General features: G+C 30.6%; 3 protein-coding genes across 6 annotated transcripts; 1 reads left to right on the top strand and 2 right to left on the bottom strand.

The window, feature by feature from the left end:
* Nucleotides 1–2,702: 2,702 nt before the first annotated feature.
* On the bottom strand, nt 2,703–5,857 carry LOC107496468 (reticulon-like protein B8). Of its 3 annotated transcripts, none has more exons than XM_016117725.3 (6): nt 5,749–5,857; nt 4,488–4,681; nt 4,076–4,256; nt 3,826–3,967; nt 3,664–3,733; nt 2,703–3,069 (listed from the first exon to the last, which is right to left on the bottom strand). In XM_016117725.3, exons 2-6 carry the CDS (start codon nt 4,663–4,665, stop codon nt 2,900–2,902), a joined length of 741 nt encoding a protein of 246 aa, XP_015973211.1. In that variant the 5' UTR covers nt 4,666–4,681; nt 5,749–5,857; the 3' UTR covers nt 2,703–2,899. The 3 variants fall into 3 exon arrangements, with proteins under 3 accessions (XP_015973211.1, XP_015973212.1, XP_015973213.1); XM_016117726.3 differs by having other exon boundaries at nt 4,488–4,678; nt 5,749–5,851; XM_016117727.3 differs by having other exon boundaries at nt 4,488–4,673; nt 5,749–5,847.
* A 4,741-nt stretch (nt 5,858–10,598) lies between these two features.
* On the bottom strand, nt 10,599–14,121 carry LOC107496430 (protein FAR1-RELATED SEQUENCE 5). Of its 2 annotated transcripts, none has more exons than XM_052252232.1 (6): nt 13,828–14,121; nt 13,646–13,730; nt 13,464–13,550; nt 12,785–12,883; nt 12,607–12,692; nt 10,599–12,258 (listed from the first exon to the last, which is right to left on the bottom strand). In XM_052252232.1, exons 5-6 carry the CDS (start codon nt 12,607–12,609, stop codon nt 10,696–10,698), a joined length of 1,566 nt encoding a protein of 521 aa, XP_052108192.1. In that variant the 5' UTR covers nt 12,610–12,692; nt 12,785–12,883; nt 13,464–13,550; nt 13,646–13,730; nt 13,828–14,121; the 3' UTR covers nt 10,599–10,695. The 2 variants fall into 2 exon arrangements, with proteins under 2 accessions (XP_052108192.1, XP_052108193.1); XM_052252233.1 differs by having other exon boundaries at nt 13,646–13,789; nt 13,876–14,121.
* A 516-nt stretch (nt 14,122–14,637) lies between these two features.
* Nucleotides 14,638–16,363, top strand: LOC107496466 (oxygen-evolving enhancer protein 2, chloroplastic). Its single transcript, XM_016117722.3, has 4 exons — nt 14,638–14,954; nt 15,441–15,673; nt 15,766–15,816; nt 15,905–16,363. The coding sequence occupies exons 1-4, from the start codon at nt 14,720–14,722 to the stop codon at nt 16,163–16,165; spliced, it is 780 nt and encodes a 259-aa protein (XP_015973208.1). The 5' UTR covers nt 14,638–14,719; the 3' UTR covers nt 16,166–16,363.
* Nucleotides 16,364–17,129: the final 766 nt, after the last annotated feature.

The following is a 17,129-nucleotide window of genomic DNA, read 5'->3' as shown; positions in this document are numbered from 1 at the left end:
GATTGTGAATATAAGAGTAAAAAAAATTAAATTAGAATTTAAAATTTAAAATTTAAAAAATAAAAAAATATTGTGAATATATAATAATAAAAAAATAATTTTGATAAAAATTAGTTGACATTGATAATGTTGGTTAATGGAAGATTGATTCTCTAGTGAGACTTATATTTTAAATGAATGTAAAATAAATTAAAAGAAAATGTAACATAGCTAGCGGCGGGTTAAAACAATTCCTATATGCCTTGACAGTATTACCTTTTTTTTGTTTATCTAAATGGTATCTCTCAATTCGACAGGTTGAGACTAATCGTCACGAATTTGAACTTTATTTAAGGGTTTGACGCTAGCTAATGAGTTACTGCATGCACAAAACGGAGTTCGAATTTCCGACACTTGTTTAAGCGGACGAGTGAGTTAAACATTTGACCAACCCAAATATTACTTTATTCTTATATATATTTTATATTAGCGATTGATTTTGTTGACTAATTTTAGTGTATACTTAAAATAACTATTTTTTTAAATCTAGCAAGCTCCTTTTAATATATTCTAGATTTTCTGAAAGATAAGTTTTGCCTTTATTTGTAGCAACTTTACAAACTAGCATAGAGGCACTTTAATGAGTATTGTTTTGTTGTCAAATGGTAGCATTCTTTAGGAGGCAATGGAGGATGACATGGTGAGGATTGTATCCATACATTTTGCCCTAATGGGCAGTGAGGGCCCAAGAATTGAGCATAGCTCATGGCTTGTTGAGGCAAAAATGCATTCAACATGTGTTGTTTAGGGTTGAACACACGCCTTGATGTTCCTTTCACATGCTTACACATGGATGCCATGCATATACCAAACAATTTTGACATGAATGAATCAATATTAATGTATGTACTAATTGTATATTGAACACACCAAAGGTTAAAAGATCCTTACATGAAGGCTTTTGGCCAAATGTGACCATGACTAGAGAAAAGAAGAAAAGGGTACATAGATTAGGGTTTTTTAGGAATACCCCACACCAAGTTTGATGAAATTTTTAAACCAGTCTTAATTTTTTTATTTTATTAAATAATCAATTTTTATATTAAATTTTAGTAAAAGGTTAAACAAATTAGTATTTATTGTTATTTAATAAAGACATAACTATTTTTAAGAGTTTTTGAAACTCTCCGATCAAATTCTTTTACGTGGACAAACAATTTGATGTAAGAATGAATTTGTCTAATGAAATAAAAAGTTTGGAAATTAAAGTGTTAGACTAAAATTTTTTAAGAATTTGTTCTGAGACTTACTTAAAATTAGGATGAGTTAGACCTGAATTTGAAGTCTAAACGTATTTAGATGAAAGATTTGACATCTTTTCCTGCAAGAATGAAGTCATCTAAGTTTTTCGTGAAAAAGTTTGAGATGGTACTTATAAGAAACTCTGAAACTTAAGTTATCCGATGTTTAAGTTAATAAGGGTCTTAAATAGATTTTAGGTAGATTAAAGTTAAGAAATACTTAAGGTAGTAGGTATATATATTAGTAATAAGAATGAATTATTTTAAGTACTTATCCACTTATCATAATAGGAGATTGTTTTTTATTATTTAAGAGTTTGTTGAGAGCTCATATTTAAATATATGAACATGTTTATAGAAGTAGTTAGACCCATTGAATATTTATAAATAATTTATTAAAATGACTTTCATTTCACCAATACAAATGGAATTGAATTTTTTGTGAAGTTTATTAAGGCCATTTCTTAGTAAATGTATTGATTATCTTTGATGAATGTGTAGCCTTTGTATCTAGTTTGTGCTTGTTCATTGGACGATGACTTTTCAATTAAAGGGATATGTGGCTCTAATAAAGGGAGACATGATTGCAAATATTCTATTGTATAGCTCAAGTTTCACCTTAGTAACACTTAATCATATCTTTTGTTTTTTGTGGACCTAAATGCATGATTTGTTATTTATTTATTCCGAAAAAGTTATTTCATAAAAAGATTAGAATGAAATTCATTATGACATCATATTTAATAGGGTATTGCTGTTAGGGTTTATTCCACCTACCAACTTAACTTGATGTATTGATTTCATTCCAAAATACTTAGTATACCATATACTTCTAACACTCAAATTAAAAAGGAATTGTTGTTGATTAATTTTTTATTTAAATTATTTTTTAGTTAATAAAATATAAAACACATATTCATCGCCGATTATTGATATCAAAATAATATATGTTATAAAAATTTTAATTATATTATTTATACACAAAAAAATAATCACTAAATTAATTACTCATAAAATATATATTAAAAAATATATATTTATACACATTACACAAATACATATCAACAAATTTGATGTCTAATTGTTTATATGCACACGTTATTTTTATAAAAGTTATACTTACAAAATTATTACTCCAGATAATTAACATTTTGTGGGTCATGTAACACTTTTCCCAAGACATGTTTAATGTGCGTTTATGGGCTATGGTCGAAACTAAGTTTAATCTTTTTTTTTTGGTCATTAAACTAAGTTTAACCAATTTGTTTGGCAACCCAGACTAAACCAGTCCACTCCAGCTTAGAGCCCAATCCAGGTAGGCCCAATATAGGAACGCAGAGCTATAAATTAATAATATTACTTTATTAAAATTCATTTTGTTTATAGCATATGTAAATGAAACAAGTTAAAAACAACAAAAAATATCAGATTAAATTTGGGAAAATAATAAATTGTTACCAAATATATTCCATGGGAAACAGTTAAGAGAACAGAGACTTATCTTCTTTTTTTTATGTACTTGAATTTACACAGGAAGAAGATCAATCGCTGCCTAAAGCTTAAAGCATAAATTTTTTTGGTCCAAACCATTTTACATATAAGAATAAGAATGAATGTAATCATTCAAACTTCTTTCCTTTGAGCTTTCCCTTTGGGATCTTGCTAAGTAAACCAGCATCAAGCTTACTATAGTGATTTCTCATCTCACCAAGGACCTTATACACAAAGTTGTCAACTTGATCTTCATATCTTTCATACAGAACTGGGAGTGTATGTGCAGCAACAAAACCTTTGGGAATAATATAACACAAGTTTTAGCAATGAAGTATGTATAAATATAACATGAAAAATATCAAGAAAACTCTGTTCCTGATGGAACAATATCTAAAAACAGTTAACATGGTGTACCAAAATGGGATTAGGCTTGAAGCAACTGAATCGTTAATGAAAAAATCAATAATTTCAGAGTATGATTGCGTTTGTCTCTTGGTATATCCGAAAGTGTAAGTAACCAAATACATGATTATGTGCTTGCATTATGTTGAAGTATTTCCACAAACAAGCATCTCAACAGACAATCAACCAAATGTTTAAGAATGTTTTGGAATAGTTTACAGCAGCAGAGAACATAAATTCCATGCCATGCCGTTTACAGTCGCTTTAATCGTCAGTATAGTATTCAGCATACAGGCATAAATTGGCTTTACCATCCAAGAAATGCTAACAACTATTTGTGCTTTTAGCTTAAAGCATTCAATGGGAATTCTTTAAAGTAAATACATTTTTCCATCAATAGTTTAAGAAAAACATAATGATGATTGGTGAGTGCATTTGATTAGAAGAGCCATCGAATGATAAGCAGATGAAGGAAAGCAGGTCTCACCGACATATATGACAGTCAAAAAGTTGCACCAGCTTCCAATCACAGCACCAGCCCACAAGCTGAATACAACCTGGCAATAATATGTTGATTTTAATCACAATAAATCTTTTTTAATCACGATTGTCGATTATAAATAACAAAATGAAAGCAAGCACCCCCTACCAGAAGAAACTGCTTTAGGTTTCCTCCACATGCAACATCTTGAAGAACCCTCAAACCACGGTTAACCTCAACACCAATGGCAGTTGCAATATTCACGAAGACATCTTCCGGGAGAACAAAACGAGGAACTTTAGCCGGCTTCCTGTAGCAACAGAGAACAAAGCATACTTACCTTAAGCTTTAAAGTTGCATAATAAATTAATTACAAAACTGTGCAGCAAATGAAGAGATGAAAGCATGCTCGAATAACCTGCTCATCAAACCAGAAGCATTTGTCCAAAGAAACTGTGCAAGCATTCCAAGAACCAAAGCAAAACATAAAAGAGTTAAGAAGTGATAGTTAAGCCATTCGAAAAGCACCCATATAGCTGTTGCAGCAGTTAAAACACTTGCAGAAATCTTCTTGTTCCTCCATAACAAGACATCGGCAGCTGCATCATTTGAAGAAAAATATAAGATTAAAAAGGTTAAGACTACGAAATGCCAATACTCTCTCCTCCCCAGAATACCTCGGCTTGGAAATTCTGTACATAACCCAATGTGCCAAGATACAATTTATATTGTATACATTAAGTTATTACTGTACCGAATTCCCAAAGTGACAAATATTTTAGAATGAAGAAGTATATTTTACAGCAGCAAATAGGCTAGAACTAGCATACATTTTCCGCCACCTAAAAGATTGTGCAACGGTTTCTGGCGTCCAAAGAGTCTGTTGAACTGGGAGCTCACAGAGCTCAATTTCTCTTCCTCAAAGAAGGATACAGATTTTGGCTTCTCTGCTGCCATTGTTTCCACAAGGGTGTTAAAAAGCTTTTCAGCTGTGATCTTGTCTGCCATTGTTCTTCCTGTGCTACTAAGAACAGGAAAGACCATCAATGTACAAAATAGCAATTCTGCCTAACATCATTGAATCATCATCAGAGAAATTCTTATTTAATCCATATGAAGAAATCCTTTTCTTCTTCCATATTATTCATCTACCTTTTATTCTTCTCTTTTTCTATTTCTTACTTTTTCAAATTCAATGGATAAAATCACTCCATGAAGTAAGAAAATGTCCCCAATTATCATCATCTATAAAGAAACCAGTGTGCAGGAATCAAATGCAAAATTCTGAACCATAACAAAAGAGGAGATCATCTAATAATCTAATTGCTAAATTCAAGCTATATATAGATTCATAAAGCTTACACCCACACCAAGTCAAACTTCAAGGCAAAACCTTGAATTTACAAGCTCATTGAATAATACAGCTTTGTTTTCATGAAACTGATTTTTCGTTATGAGAAAGTCTAAGGACTAACATTTTTATTAAAATCTGGCCAACACTTAACTGACGAAAGAAAAGTGAGTAATTCCACGCCATTAGATATAACCTTACACCATTAAAAATACTAATGATGACTAATTGATGGGTATAAATCACAAAACCTACTGGCCTCCTAGCACTCTTCTATTGTTATTATACATATTTCCAAAATTTCAAGGCACAAACAGTTATAAACAGAAATCCCAAGACATTCATAAACACATTAATAAACACCAAAAAGTAAGCCAAAAAAAATCAGAGAAATGTTGGCAAGTCAAGATCATTGATACAGAAGTCAAAAAATAAATAATAACAAATTATAAATATACATAAAAAGGAAAGCAGAAAAATAAAAAAGAAAAAAAAAGCAAGTACCCCAAAGTTTTCTTTTTTATTTTCTACCCCCAAATTCAGAAACATAAAGCGCATTTAACGTATCACGATTCACGAAAGGATCAAATAAACAATGGAATTCAAAGCTTATTCCACAAGCTGAAAACACCAACAAATGATTTCATTTTCAGAACAGAACGAAGATTTTCAAACACACACGCACACACTGCTTAAAACGGAAAAAATCGTAAGAACTAAAATTGAAGGCATGCACAAACCAGAGTAAGCAAAACGCAAGCTGAAGCAAATTCGCAGAGAAAGTGAGAGTGAAAGAGAAAGAGAGAGAAAGTGATGGAACTTGCTTTGTAGCAGAAGGAACAATGGTGTGAAAATAATAATAATAATAATAGTATTCTAATATTGTTAGATTAATAATTTAATTTGAAAAAAAAAAGAGTAAACACGAATTTCATGTTGCCATGGAAAATTAGTTAATTTTGTCGAATTTATGGAAAAAACAAAAAAGTGTTTAAAATTATTATTTTTACTTTTTTTTAGAACTTTTTTTTTACAATTAAATCATTTGAAATTTTGAATAAAGTTTTTAACTAATTTTTTTAAATAAATATTTTTTTTAAGAGTGGGAGACCTATAGGGAATATAGTAATTAATTAATTAATGTTGTGAGGAAAAAAGGAAATAAATAAATAATTATGCAACTACCTTTTTTCTTTCTTTTACTGCTTTTTAAATATTCTTGATATCAAATTCCACGTGAACCTCCACACCAACCTTCCTTTCTATCTTGATATTTTGGCATCTTTTTTAAAATAAAATAAAAAAAAATAAAAAAAACCTGGTTTGACTGTTCTCAAAAATCAAAATGGTTATGGTTTGGTGATGCCTCATTTTGACCAAGTTGACTATAATTTCAGCATAGTTTATTTATAACTTATATGGTTATAAACTATCATTTTATCTTTGAAAGGTTTAATTTTTGATAAAAATATACCAACAAATATTTTAGTTTTCTAAAAAAACTTTAATTTGATAAAATAGATCATTTTTATAAATAACAAAAGTTTTATTTATTCATTTAATTTTTCGTTAGAATATCTAAAAGATTATTTAAAAAGTAAATATTAAAAAAAATCAATTTAGACCATTTTTGTAGAAAAAACAATTATACAAATTTATTTAAAGTAAAATTATCAAATTTAGAGAACGAAAAAATATCAATTAAGCAAATTAAAAGGAGAAAAAATTTTATTAAAATTTATTTTTTCTAATTTTTTTTACACGTAAAATGGTAATTTAAGATTAATGTACAATTTAAGATTAATGTACTTTTAAATTAAAAGTTATAAATGAATTTTATTTTTTATTTTTTATGATATCTTTTAATTTGATAAATTAAAATTAATTTATCGTAATAGTAAATGCCTAATTTAATTTTTTAATATTTATTTAAATAAATTAATAAATTAAGTACTAGATTAACCTAACTTAGTTAGAAGTTATAAATGAATATATTAAGACGGAAAGGGAGATGATGATTTTTGGTGTGGGCCAAGCCATGATATGCTTCTGAAAGATGATAAGATTTTCCACGTTTGTATCCTATCATATTCATATCAACTATCAAGGCTTTGTCTTCAAAATAGAAATTAATCTTCTCTAATTTTTTTAACATTTAAAAGAATAAAGTATGATCTCTCATCTTTAATTTTATAAATAAAATCAAAATTAAATAAAAAAATAATAAAAAAATAAAATTCTATATTAAATACCATCCAATTTTTTTTCCACAAAAAAAAATTCACTCCCCTTCAAAACCAACTAGAATATTGGATTTTAATGGTCCTTGATCATAAATAATTTTAAGTTATGTCAAATTACGAGTTATTACTCAATTTAATAGTTGAATTTATATGTAAATTTTAATTTAGCTTTTAAAATTTTAATTATTTTTATTTAATTTTTAAAATTTACAAATGTAATTCATATTAATTTATGAGATAATTTTTGGTACATAAAAATTAATAAAGTGTTAATATAGATTATTAAATATTATATTAGAATTTAAAAAATAATGCAGTTTTAGTTTTGATATTTAAATAGCTTAAGAATAAAGTTGTATTACTTATTTAAAAAAAATTACAGAATCTAGTGTAATATTTAATTGTCTATATCAGTATTTTATTAAGTGTTAATGTTAATGTCAAAAATTATTTCAAAAATTAACATCAATCACGTTTGTAAAATTTCAAAATTAAATAAAAGTAATTAAAACAATTGAAACTTTAGAAAAAATGTTAAATTAGACAGAAATAGAAGAAGAAAAGTTTAGAAAGAATAAATTTAGTTTCAAATTATATTTTTTAATACAATATAATGATTAAAAAGGTAACAAAAATTTGATCTTAACTATTTATTCAAATTTTTTTAATGGCCAAGATTCTTTTCTCAATGAAGAATTTTTCTCATATCAATTATCGTAATCATATCATAAATTAAGGGTGGAGTTTTTGGTACTTACAAAATTTTTGTCTAACTTATCTAAAAATAGAAATAAAATAAAAAGAAATCTACTTCTTTATTTTTAAATGTTATTAATAAATATTAACCACAATAGAAGAGACCTAAATTAAATCAGGAGTATTAAACCAACAAGTAAAAGACAAGTCTCAAATTTTAATTTTCATGTAACCCGAATGGATCCAGGAGATAATAAACTATGAACAAATGACACAACTATTTGGGCCCAAAAAATAAAAAAGTAACACAACCATTTGGGCCAAAAAACAAGTGACACAACCATTGACCAAAAGTTGAAGGTGACCAAACTCGGAGTTTGATTATGCCGTAAGGGATAAGAAAGAAAGGACTCAAAGGAGAGATTGTTTTCATAAACAGATAAACTTGAACTGCAGTGTAATATTTTTTTTTTTCTTTCTTATAAGAACATTGTATTAATATAGTTTTAGTTTAGAAGTGCCTTCAAGAGAGAGATAATTACGTTTTGGCAATCATGACTTGCACGTAATTAACTTTGTTAATGAAACGCTGATGATCCTTTAATTTCACTAGACTTGCATGCATATACAGACAAGTTCTTCACGCTTATACTTTATGTAATAAACTACAACTTCTTAGCTTCAATCTTGCTATTATCATGGGATCTGACCCTCACTTTTATCTAACAAGAAAAATATTAGAGTTAAAGGTGAATAAATCCTTGATATGTTATCATAAAAATAATAAATTTCTCATTAAATTAAAATATAAGTGTAGTAAGACGGAATATATGAAATGTAAATTCGACCGCTAAAGAAAAAATTTTAATACAAAAATAAAGATTGGAAAAAACATCCTACGAAAAGTTAAAAATTTTAAGTATTTTGGGTGCATCATAGAGAATAATAGAGAGATTGAACAGGATGTAAATCATAAGATCTAAGCAGGTTGGTCAAATAGCAAAATGCGTTTAGTTTTATATGTGACAAAAAAGTGCATTTAAAACTTAAAGGTAAATTCTATCTGATCGGCTATGCTTTATGATAGAGTGTTGGGCGGCCAAAAAGAAGCACGAACATAAGTTAAGTATGACAGATATGAAGATGTTGAGATGGATGAGTAGTCATATGCGATTTGATAGAATAAGGAACGAATATATAAAGAATTAGAGTAGCATCTATTGTGAAAAAGATTGTAGAATTGCGTCGCAGGTGGTTTGGACATGTGAAAAAAGACCAATAAAACACCAAATGAGGAGAGTAGATGAGATGGAGGATGGATAAGGGGTAAAAGGCAGAAGACCTAAGAAAATCATCACGAGGTGGTCAAACGAAATCTACATGTAAGTGTCTCTCTTGTCTCTATAGACATAATACATGATAGAACTCAATAGCCTCATTTGCTATTAGTTTTGGGATTAATTATTTTATTAATTTTTATAATTTAAAAATCATAATGAAGTTCATATATTTGATAAAAAAAAATTAAATATGTTGTTTTACTAATTATTATTTTTTTAAAAAAAATATTTTTTAGAATATTCGCTTCTAAAACATTTCATGATTAATCCTATATTAAACACAAAACGAGTATTTCAAGAATATGTTGTATTTATTTAACAGAAAAAAGTTAATAAAGACACTATTATAATATGTTATTTACTATAAAAACTCGATTACAAGCTTCTAAATAATAAGAACTTAATTTAAAATTTTGAAACAATAACATTGGTGTCTATTAACTTAAAGACGACTCCAAAAATTTTTTTTATTCAATAATAATTGAAGTATAATTAAGTAACTGTTCCACATAATTTATAAATAAAAAATATCTAATTGAAAAGTATGTAAATTTTCACAATTAATTTATCATATATATATCCTTATAAACCCTATGCTAAAGTTGTAATTGCCACCAATCCATGGTGAAAATTGAAAATGCACCATCTATGACATAAATATTTTATCACTATTAAATTAAAATAATAAAATTCAAATTTTATTTAATATTTATTAATTATAAAATACATTAAATAAAATAAAAAATAATAAAATTAGTAATTTTTTATTAATATTCTTTTAAAATGAATCTTAAAATGCTTCTATAATAGTTAAAATCTCGATTTAATACTTAAAATCTTTCGATATTACAATTTTAAATGAGTTTATCGAGTTTATGAAATTTATACTAAGTCTAACGATTTTACGATTTAAATCTTGTTAAAATTTTATGTTTTACATTCTCGATTTACTTTTTCAATTTTGCTTCATATTTAAGGTATCATGGTGACTTCTAGCCTGGGGCTGGCAGAATCAGCCTCCCCATGAGGCTGGTACGGAGTGGATTGTTGTCCACTACCAAAGTGTTGCACGTGTAAAGGTATGTGCATTGCTGAATGACTTTGTGACTTGGCAAGGACAATTCCGGTCTTGCATACAAATTGTTATTCTCCCCAGCACATGGTCTAATGTGTAAATTATAAATGTTGAGATGCCAAATTAAAAAATCTGTATATTCTTGGTTTTGGGCTGTACGGAGTAAACCTTTCGGCTTTTATTGGTTTCTTTTTTATATCTTTTTTAATATAGGGCTTTTGATGCAGGCCTTGGGTTTTTAGAAGCCCTCTTAATCCAACTTCGTTCTTGACCAAAAAAAAAAATTCAACCTCGTTGTTTTTGATGCCCCTTCTTGTTCTTCTTCTTCTTTTTCTAATGCAAACAATTTTTTATGCTCCTTCTTCGTCTTCTCCTTCTTCTCATTCTCTCAAAAGTCTTGTTGACTCTACTGCCCACAATGCCAGTATTATCCAAGAGGGAGACGTCGAAAGCTTCGATCTTTGGAACACCCACAACCGAGGCTTCTCCAGAAGTTGCCAATGAAATTGAAGGAAGCAAGAAGAAAAATAGTTCGGAGGGTTTGGGCAGTAAGAAGAATAAGAAGAAAAAGGTAAAAGCATGGAACTCTGATATCTCATAATCGAAAAGCATGCATCTCTTAAACTCGGACGTGAAGGTTGGGTTCCCAAGGTTGGCTGTTGCATTCCTAATTAAGTGCCATGCACAGAGTCGGTGGTAGGCACTAGGAAGCACTGATTCAATGGCCTTCTTCATGGCTCCGTGACCATCCGTGATAACACATTGAGGAGCTTTTCCATTCATGCACTCCAAGAATTGTTGCAATAACCAGGTATAAGTATCCTCATTCTCATTTGAGATAAGAGCAGCGGCAAACACAATGGTTTGATTATGATGATTAACACCAGAAAACACAACTAGAGGACACATATACTTATTTTTCCTATATGTCGCATCAAATGCCAACACATCTCCAAATATATGATAATCTAATTGACTACACTTGTCAGACCAAAAAAGATGCACCAAACGATCCTCCTTGTCAGCCAAGTATCGAACAAACATTCCGGAATCGTCTTTAGCCGTTGATTGCAAGAACTTTAAGCAAGCCATGGCATCCCCACCTAAGAGCCTTCGTTGCTTGTCTATTTGGTTATACATGTCTCTCTTTAAAAATGGAACATTATGGAAGCCCCCTGCTGTATTGACAAAGGATGCATAAATCTGAGGAGTCTTTATCCCAACTTTCAACATCATGTTCATTTGGTCGATTGCACTGGCATCCATCTTCCTGTGTCCCGGAAGCATGAAGGTCAATTCATCAGCAAGCATCTCGTGGTTATGAACTTCTTGGAAATATGTTACGATCCATCTCCCAGTATCTATGTGGACATGAACACGCATCTCAGCCTGGCATCCACATCTAGTCTCCGGTTTTGGCTCACGTTTACGTTGACTGCTCTCGTCATAGGATTTCACCTCTCTAAATCCCTGTCTGAAGCAGACAAATGACTGTTGTGTGACATCACCGTTAACATTGCGCCTCAACTTGCTCCTCCTTGCAGAAAACCCGTTCATTTTAGCATAAAAATTGTAGAAAGAGAACGCGACATTAAGATCTGGGAAATGTAGCAGCTTAATCTCATCCACTGTTAATGACTTCAAGTTAAGACTACCAACGTCAGCAATACCATCAATTGACCTGCCATCCCAGTTCTCATAGAAGTTATCATCAGAGAAATCTTCAGCTTCAGAATCCACGTCCATGCCTTCATCGCTTAAAGGTTCTTCAGCATCACAAAAGTAACTTCCATCATCACAAAACTCATTTCCATGGTCAGGTAAATAACTTGGCAGGGCTTCACCCTCAAGAGAGACGTCATTATGGTTAAAGTAGGCTTCCTCCCCTGCTTGGGCCTACAAAAAACAAATAAACTAACTAAATCTACGTCAAAAATCTCCTAAATCTTTCCTGGATTTAAATGATTTACCGCATACAAATTTTTAATAAATTTACCCTTGTTTAATTTTGTGCACATCAATTTTTAATTTCTCATGAAAAAATCGTGACAGGAATGGATGTAAGCCCATATCGCTTTAAAATTCTATGTATCATGAATGATGATTTATGCATTCAATAAATAATGGTGTATTGCACTTCACCCACCACGCAATAGCAAACACAGACAAAATGGCATTGAAATTGAATATCATGTTATTTGCTTCACTTTATTACTAATTTTCGCTAAAATCTAATAATCTTACCATCACAACAATTAATGGAGCCTACATATGACAATCAATACTGCAGTACAATTTTTATCAAATTTGTAAGCTTCATTGTGGTAGATCTACATTGAAAATAATCGAAATATTAGCTGTACAATTGTATAAATTAATAATAGGGGTGAGGGAAAATACAAGCAAGAAGAAGTGGCCTCACGGTTCATGTCATTATCAATGTCGGCAAGGCACAAACAAAAATTCGAATTCACTCTTGTTCTTCTTCTTCAAGTATAATAAACTAATAATCTTCCATGACCTACAAAGAAAAAAAAAAAGAAATTTTAAGACAGGATTAACAATCTTCCATTGGGTTTTAAAATATATTCTTAGTATCTAACAAAAGTTGCTCCATAAGGATTGAAATGCAACTCCAATTCTCCAAACAAATTATGTTCCTAACTCAATACTAAAAATTGAAATATGCACTTAACTGTTAATTAATTTCACATTTCAAGATATGTCCCTATAAAATGGACTATTTTTTGAAGTCAAAATCTTATAAGAGAGATACTTATCTTTTAATACTAGTTTTTTTTTTCACATGCATGCTAATGATATAAATCACCAACCACGTAATTTTATCTTGCATCTTTGAAAATCTACCTCGGATGATAAGACAAGCCACTTGAATTCTTTAGCCCTACAACTTCGATCCTCTATCTTTTTTCAGTACATTTATAATACAATGCATTTCGATTCTAAGTTAATAGCTAACACACTACAAAGTCAAACAACCCTGTTCTAAGAAAAACATATATATTCATACTACTTTGTAATACATTGTTAAATAAATATATAAATGAAAATTTTTAATCAAAATAATCTAATAATCTTACTATCACAACAGTTAATGGAGCCTGCGGAGCGCAATCAATACTGGAATACAATTTTTATCAAATTTGTAAGCTTCATTGTGGGTAGATCTACATTGGAAATAATCGAAATATTAGGTGTACCATTGTAAAAATTAACAATACGGGTGAAGGAAAATACAAGCAAGAAGAAGAAGTGGCCTCACAGTTCATGTAATTATCAATGTCGGCAAGGCACAAAGAAAAATTCAAATTCACTCTTGTTCTTCTTCTTCTGTTGTAATATAAGATCTGTCACAATGACAAAGCCACAGGTATCATAGTATAGTAAATTCATAATCTTCCATGAGCTACAAAGAAAACAAAAATAACGAATTTTAAGACATACCCAACATTCACGGATCCGAAATAAACTTGGATTAAAAGAGAAATTTACTTGCATTGAAGATCATCGGCTCTCTCTTCATCTCCTTTTCATACCCTAACCCCAACTGTCTTGGTTTCACATCCCCCAATTTCGACAGATATTTCAACAAGTGGGCTATAGTTTTTAATGTACCTTCGAATGTATTCTGCTACCAGTTTTCACTTAACATCTCTTCAAAACTTCCGACCATAAAACTAAGATTATGGTTGCAACAATGGCTTCTGGGTATCACTTTCAATTTTCTGAAATTTTAATAATTTTTTAAAAATGGGATTTTTTTTTTTATTGATGTTTTCATTTACTCAAACAATAAATTTACCATGACTCTATTATTAAGTATCCAGTAAAAATATATTGGGCTAGTTTTTATGAGGTCCATTCGGTCCATTTATACTTGTAGAACAAAAAAGGGGTATTTTATATAAAAAGAAATTGTTTAGGGTCTCTACATAAATATTATTTTTAATAAAAAAAAATAAAACAAAAACTAAAACAACCTGAAAACCGTGTCAGACGGTACCAGCCTCATGGGGAGGCTGATTCTGCCAGCCCCAGGCTAAAAGTCACCCATATTTAATAGAGTCAACCTACACAGCAGAAAAAAGCATGATACAAGAACTTGTGGCTGCAACACAAGAAAGATGAGAATCGAGTTGCCACGTGGCACCACTCAGAAGCTACAAGACCTTATCCGACATAATCAAGAATCTAATCCAAACCTGTCTCTCATTGGTGACATATCAGCACATCAAAATCCAATCTCCATTACCACACACTCCCTCCATAGTTCTAATAGCTCTAGTAGAAGTTAACAAGTATAGTGTTAGTGTGAGCAAAGTAGTAAAGAGAAACAATGGCTTCAACACAATGTTTCTTGCACCAACATGCACTTACTACTCCAACAAGAGCCTCATCACAACGCCAAGTAGTGTGCACAAAGCCAAACCAGGTTGTATGCAAAGCTCAGAAGCAATCACATGATGATGCTTCTGTCTCAGTGTCTCGTAGGTTGGCTCTAACTGTTCTCATTGGTGCTGCTGCTGTTGCATCTAAGGTCTCTCCTGCTGATGCTGCCTATGGAGAAGCTGGTATATATCTCTTGCCCATTTTCTGATTTTAACTTTGATAGATGTAACTTGTAAGTATCTGATCATGTATTTTAATCTTGTTACAAGTCTATGATGTTAATTGGTTTCTACATCTGATTGATGAAAGGGAGTAGTTGATAGTGTAAGATACTTTATATTGATAGACTGATAGAGTATTTTTCATCATTCAAATTAATCTAAAATGAACTTGAAAGCCTAGTCTCTTGTATGATTATGATCCTTAGTGCCATGCAAATTCTTGGAGTACCCCAAATGAACTTGAAATTGCTTTACTTTGAACTGAAATGACATAGTATGCCTTTGAATATTGTGAATTCTACTCTTTTGTAACATGAAACAGAATTGAGTGATCATTGGATATTGAAAGAATGGTGTTGACAAACAATGATTCTCTTAAAACACCAGTTTAATTTGTCAAGTTTCCATTATCATAACAATGACTTTGATCTCTGACTTTGCTTGCAGCCAATGTGTTTGGAAAGCCGAAGACAAACACCGACTTCCTAGCATACGCCGGAGATGGATTCAAAGTATCAATTCCTTCAAAGTGGAATCCGAGCAAAGAGGTCGAGTACCCCGGTCAGATACTTAGATATGAAGACAACTTTGATTCAACCAGCAATTTGGTTGTCACAGTTACTCCAACTGATAAGAAATCCATCACTGATTATGGTTCCCCTGAGGAGTTCCTTTCTCAGGTAAACTTGTTCAAAGCTAGTACTATTGATTTCTAATTAAACGAATGATGATTTCGAATTCTAAAAGACAAAGTCTTTTTTGTTCTTTGCAGGTTGATTACTTGCTTGGGAAGCAAGCTTTCTTTGGGGAAACTCAGGCTGAGGTAAGTGATGAACACTTATTTGTTGTTTGAACACCTTTAGTCTGCTTTGATTTCATATCCTAAGTGAGTATGAACCTTGATCGAGCAGGGTGGTTTCGACGCGAATGTTGTAGCCACGGCTAACATCTTAGAGAGTGCAACACCAGTGATTGATGGTAAACAATACTATGTTCTATCTGTCTTGACAAGGACTGCCGATGGAGACGAAGGCGGCAAGCACCAGCTGATCAGGGCAACTGTTAAAGACGGAAAATTATACATCTGCAAGGCTCAAGCCGGAGACAAGAGGTGGTTCAAGGGAGCTAGAAGATTCGTTGAGGACTCGGCGAGTTCCTTCAGTGTTGCTTAAGAACTTGGTAGAGAGGGCTATAAATGCTTAATGCTTAATGCTAAATGCTGTATGTAAATCCAACTTATTAAAGTGTTATGTATGTTTTTTTGTTGTTGAACTCTCCTTTTTTTGTCCCCAAGCTTCAGTATTTGAGGGATTTGGTTCAAGTATATGGAAGCTTAATCTTAATCTCATTAAGCATTTTAGTTTCAATAAGCTGCTATAATTTTATTTAGGTACTATGCTTGACAGAGAGCTTAAACTATCTTAATAAGAGTAATACAATAAGTTTCTCCTAATCTTAGTTACTAACAAGAGGAGAGGAAGAAAAAAGAGAAATTCTTGTTTGATCTGAGAGCAAGAAAATCCTTTTCTGCATTCAAAAACTGTTGATTCAAGTATATAGTTCATAATTAGCATATAGATCTTGATTGAACAAAAAAAAAAAAAACTAATAGAACCAATGTTAGAACAAAAATAGAAAGAAAAAAAATTTTTTTTCTTAGTTTAATTAGGGAGTAGTGATTTGAAGTTGTTCTATAATTAGTATAATGTTTTGGAAATATGACTGTATAAGTTATCAATACAAAACAGTGCAAAATAAATAAATCACATTGTTCTTGTGAAAACTTCAAATTTGGATGATGATGATGAATTGATGATGATGATTATTATTATTATTAAATCTTTCATAAATTTAACTGATATTACATATATATTTATAAATCTCCTAAATTGTAGAATTACATAACATTCAATATTTCCATAAAAAAAATATAACATCAATTTTTTTCCATCTAAACACCAATATTGGAATAACAAATCAAAATATATCTTAATTAGTGTGTATCCAAGGAAGAACAAGTGTTCTTGGTCAAATATTTACACTAACCAGAAAGTGATTGGTTTAGAAGGTGCTTGAAAGTTAGAGAAGCTAACAAATGCTGAACCTGATGATGTGGCCACAGGGGTTGCCACGTGG

The sequence above is a fragment of the Arachis duranensis genome, chromosome 7, assembly GCF_000817695.3.
Source record: "Arachis duranensis cultivar V14167 chromosome 7, aradu.V14167.gnm2.J7QH, whole genome shotgun sequence".
NCBI classification, from domain to species: Eukaryota; Viridiplantae; Streptophyta; class Magnoliopsida; order Fabales; family Fabaceae; genus Arachis; species Arachis duranensis.
This window is presented reverse-complemented; position numbering and strand designations above follow the sequence as displayed.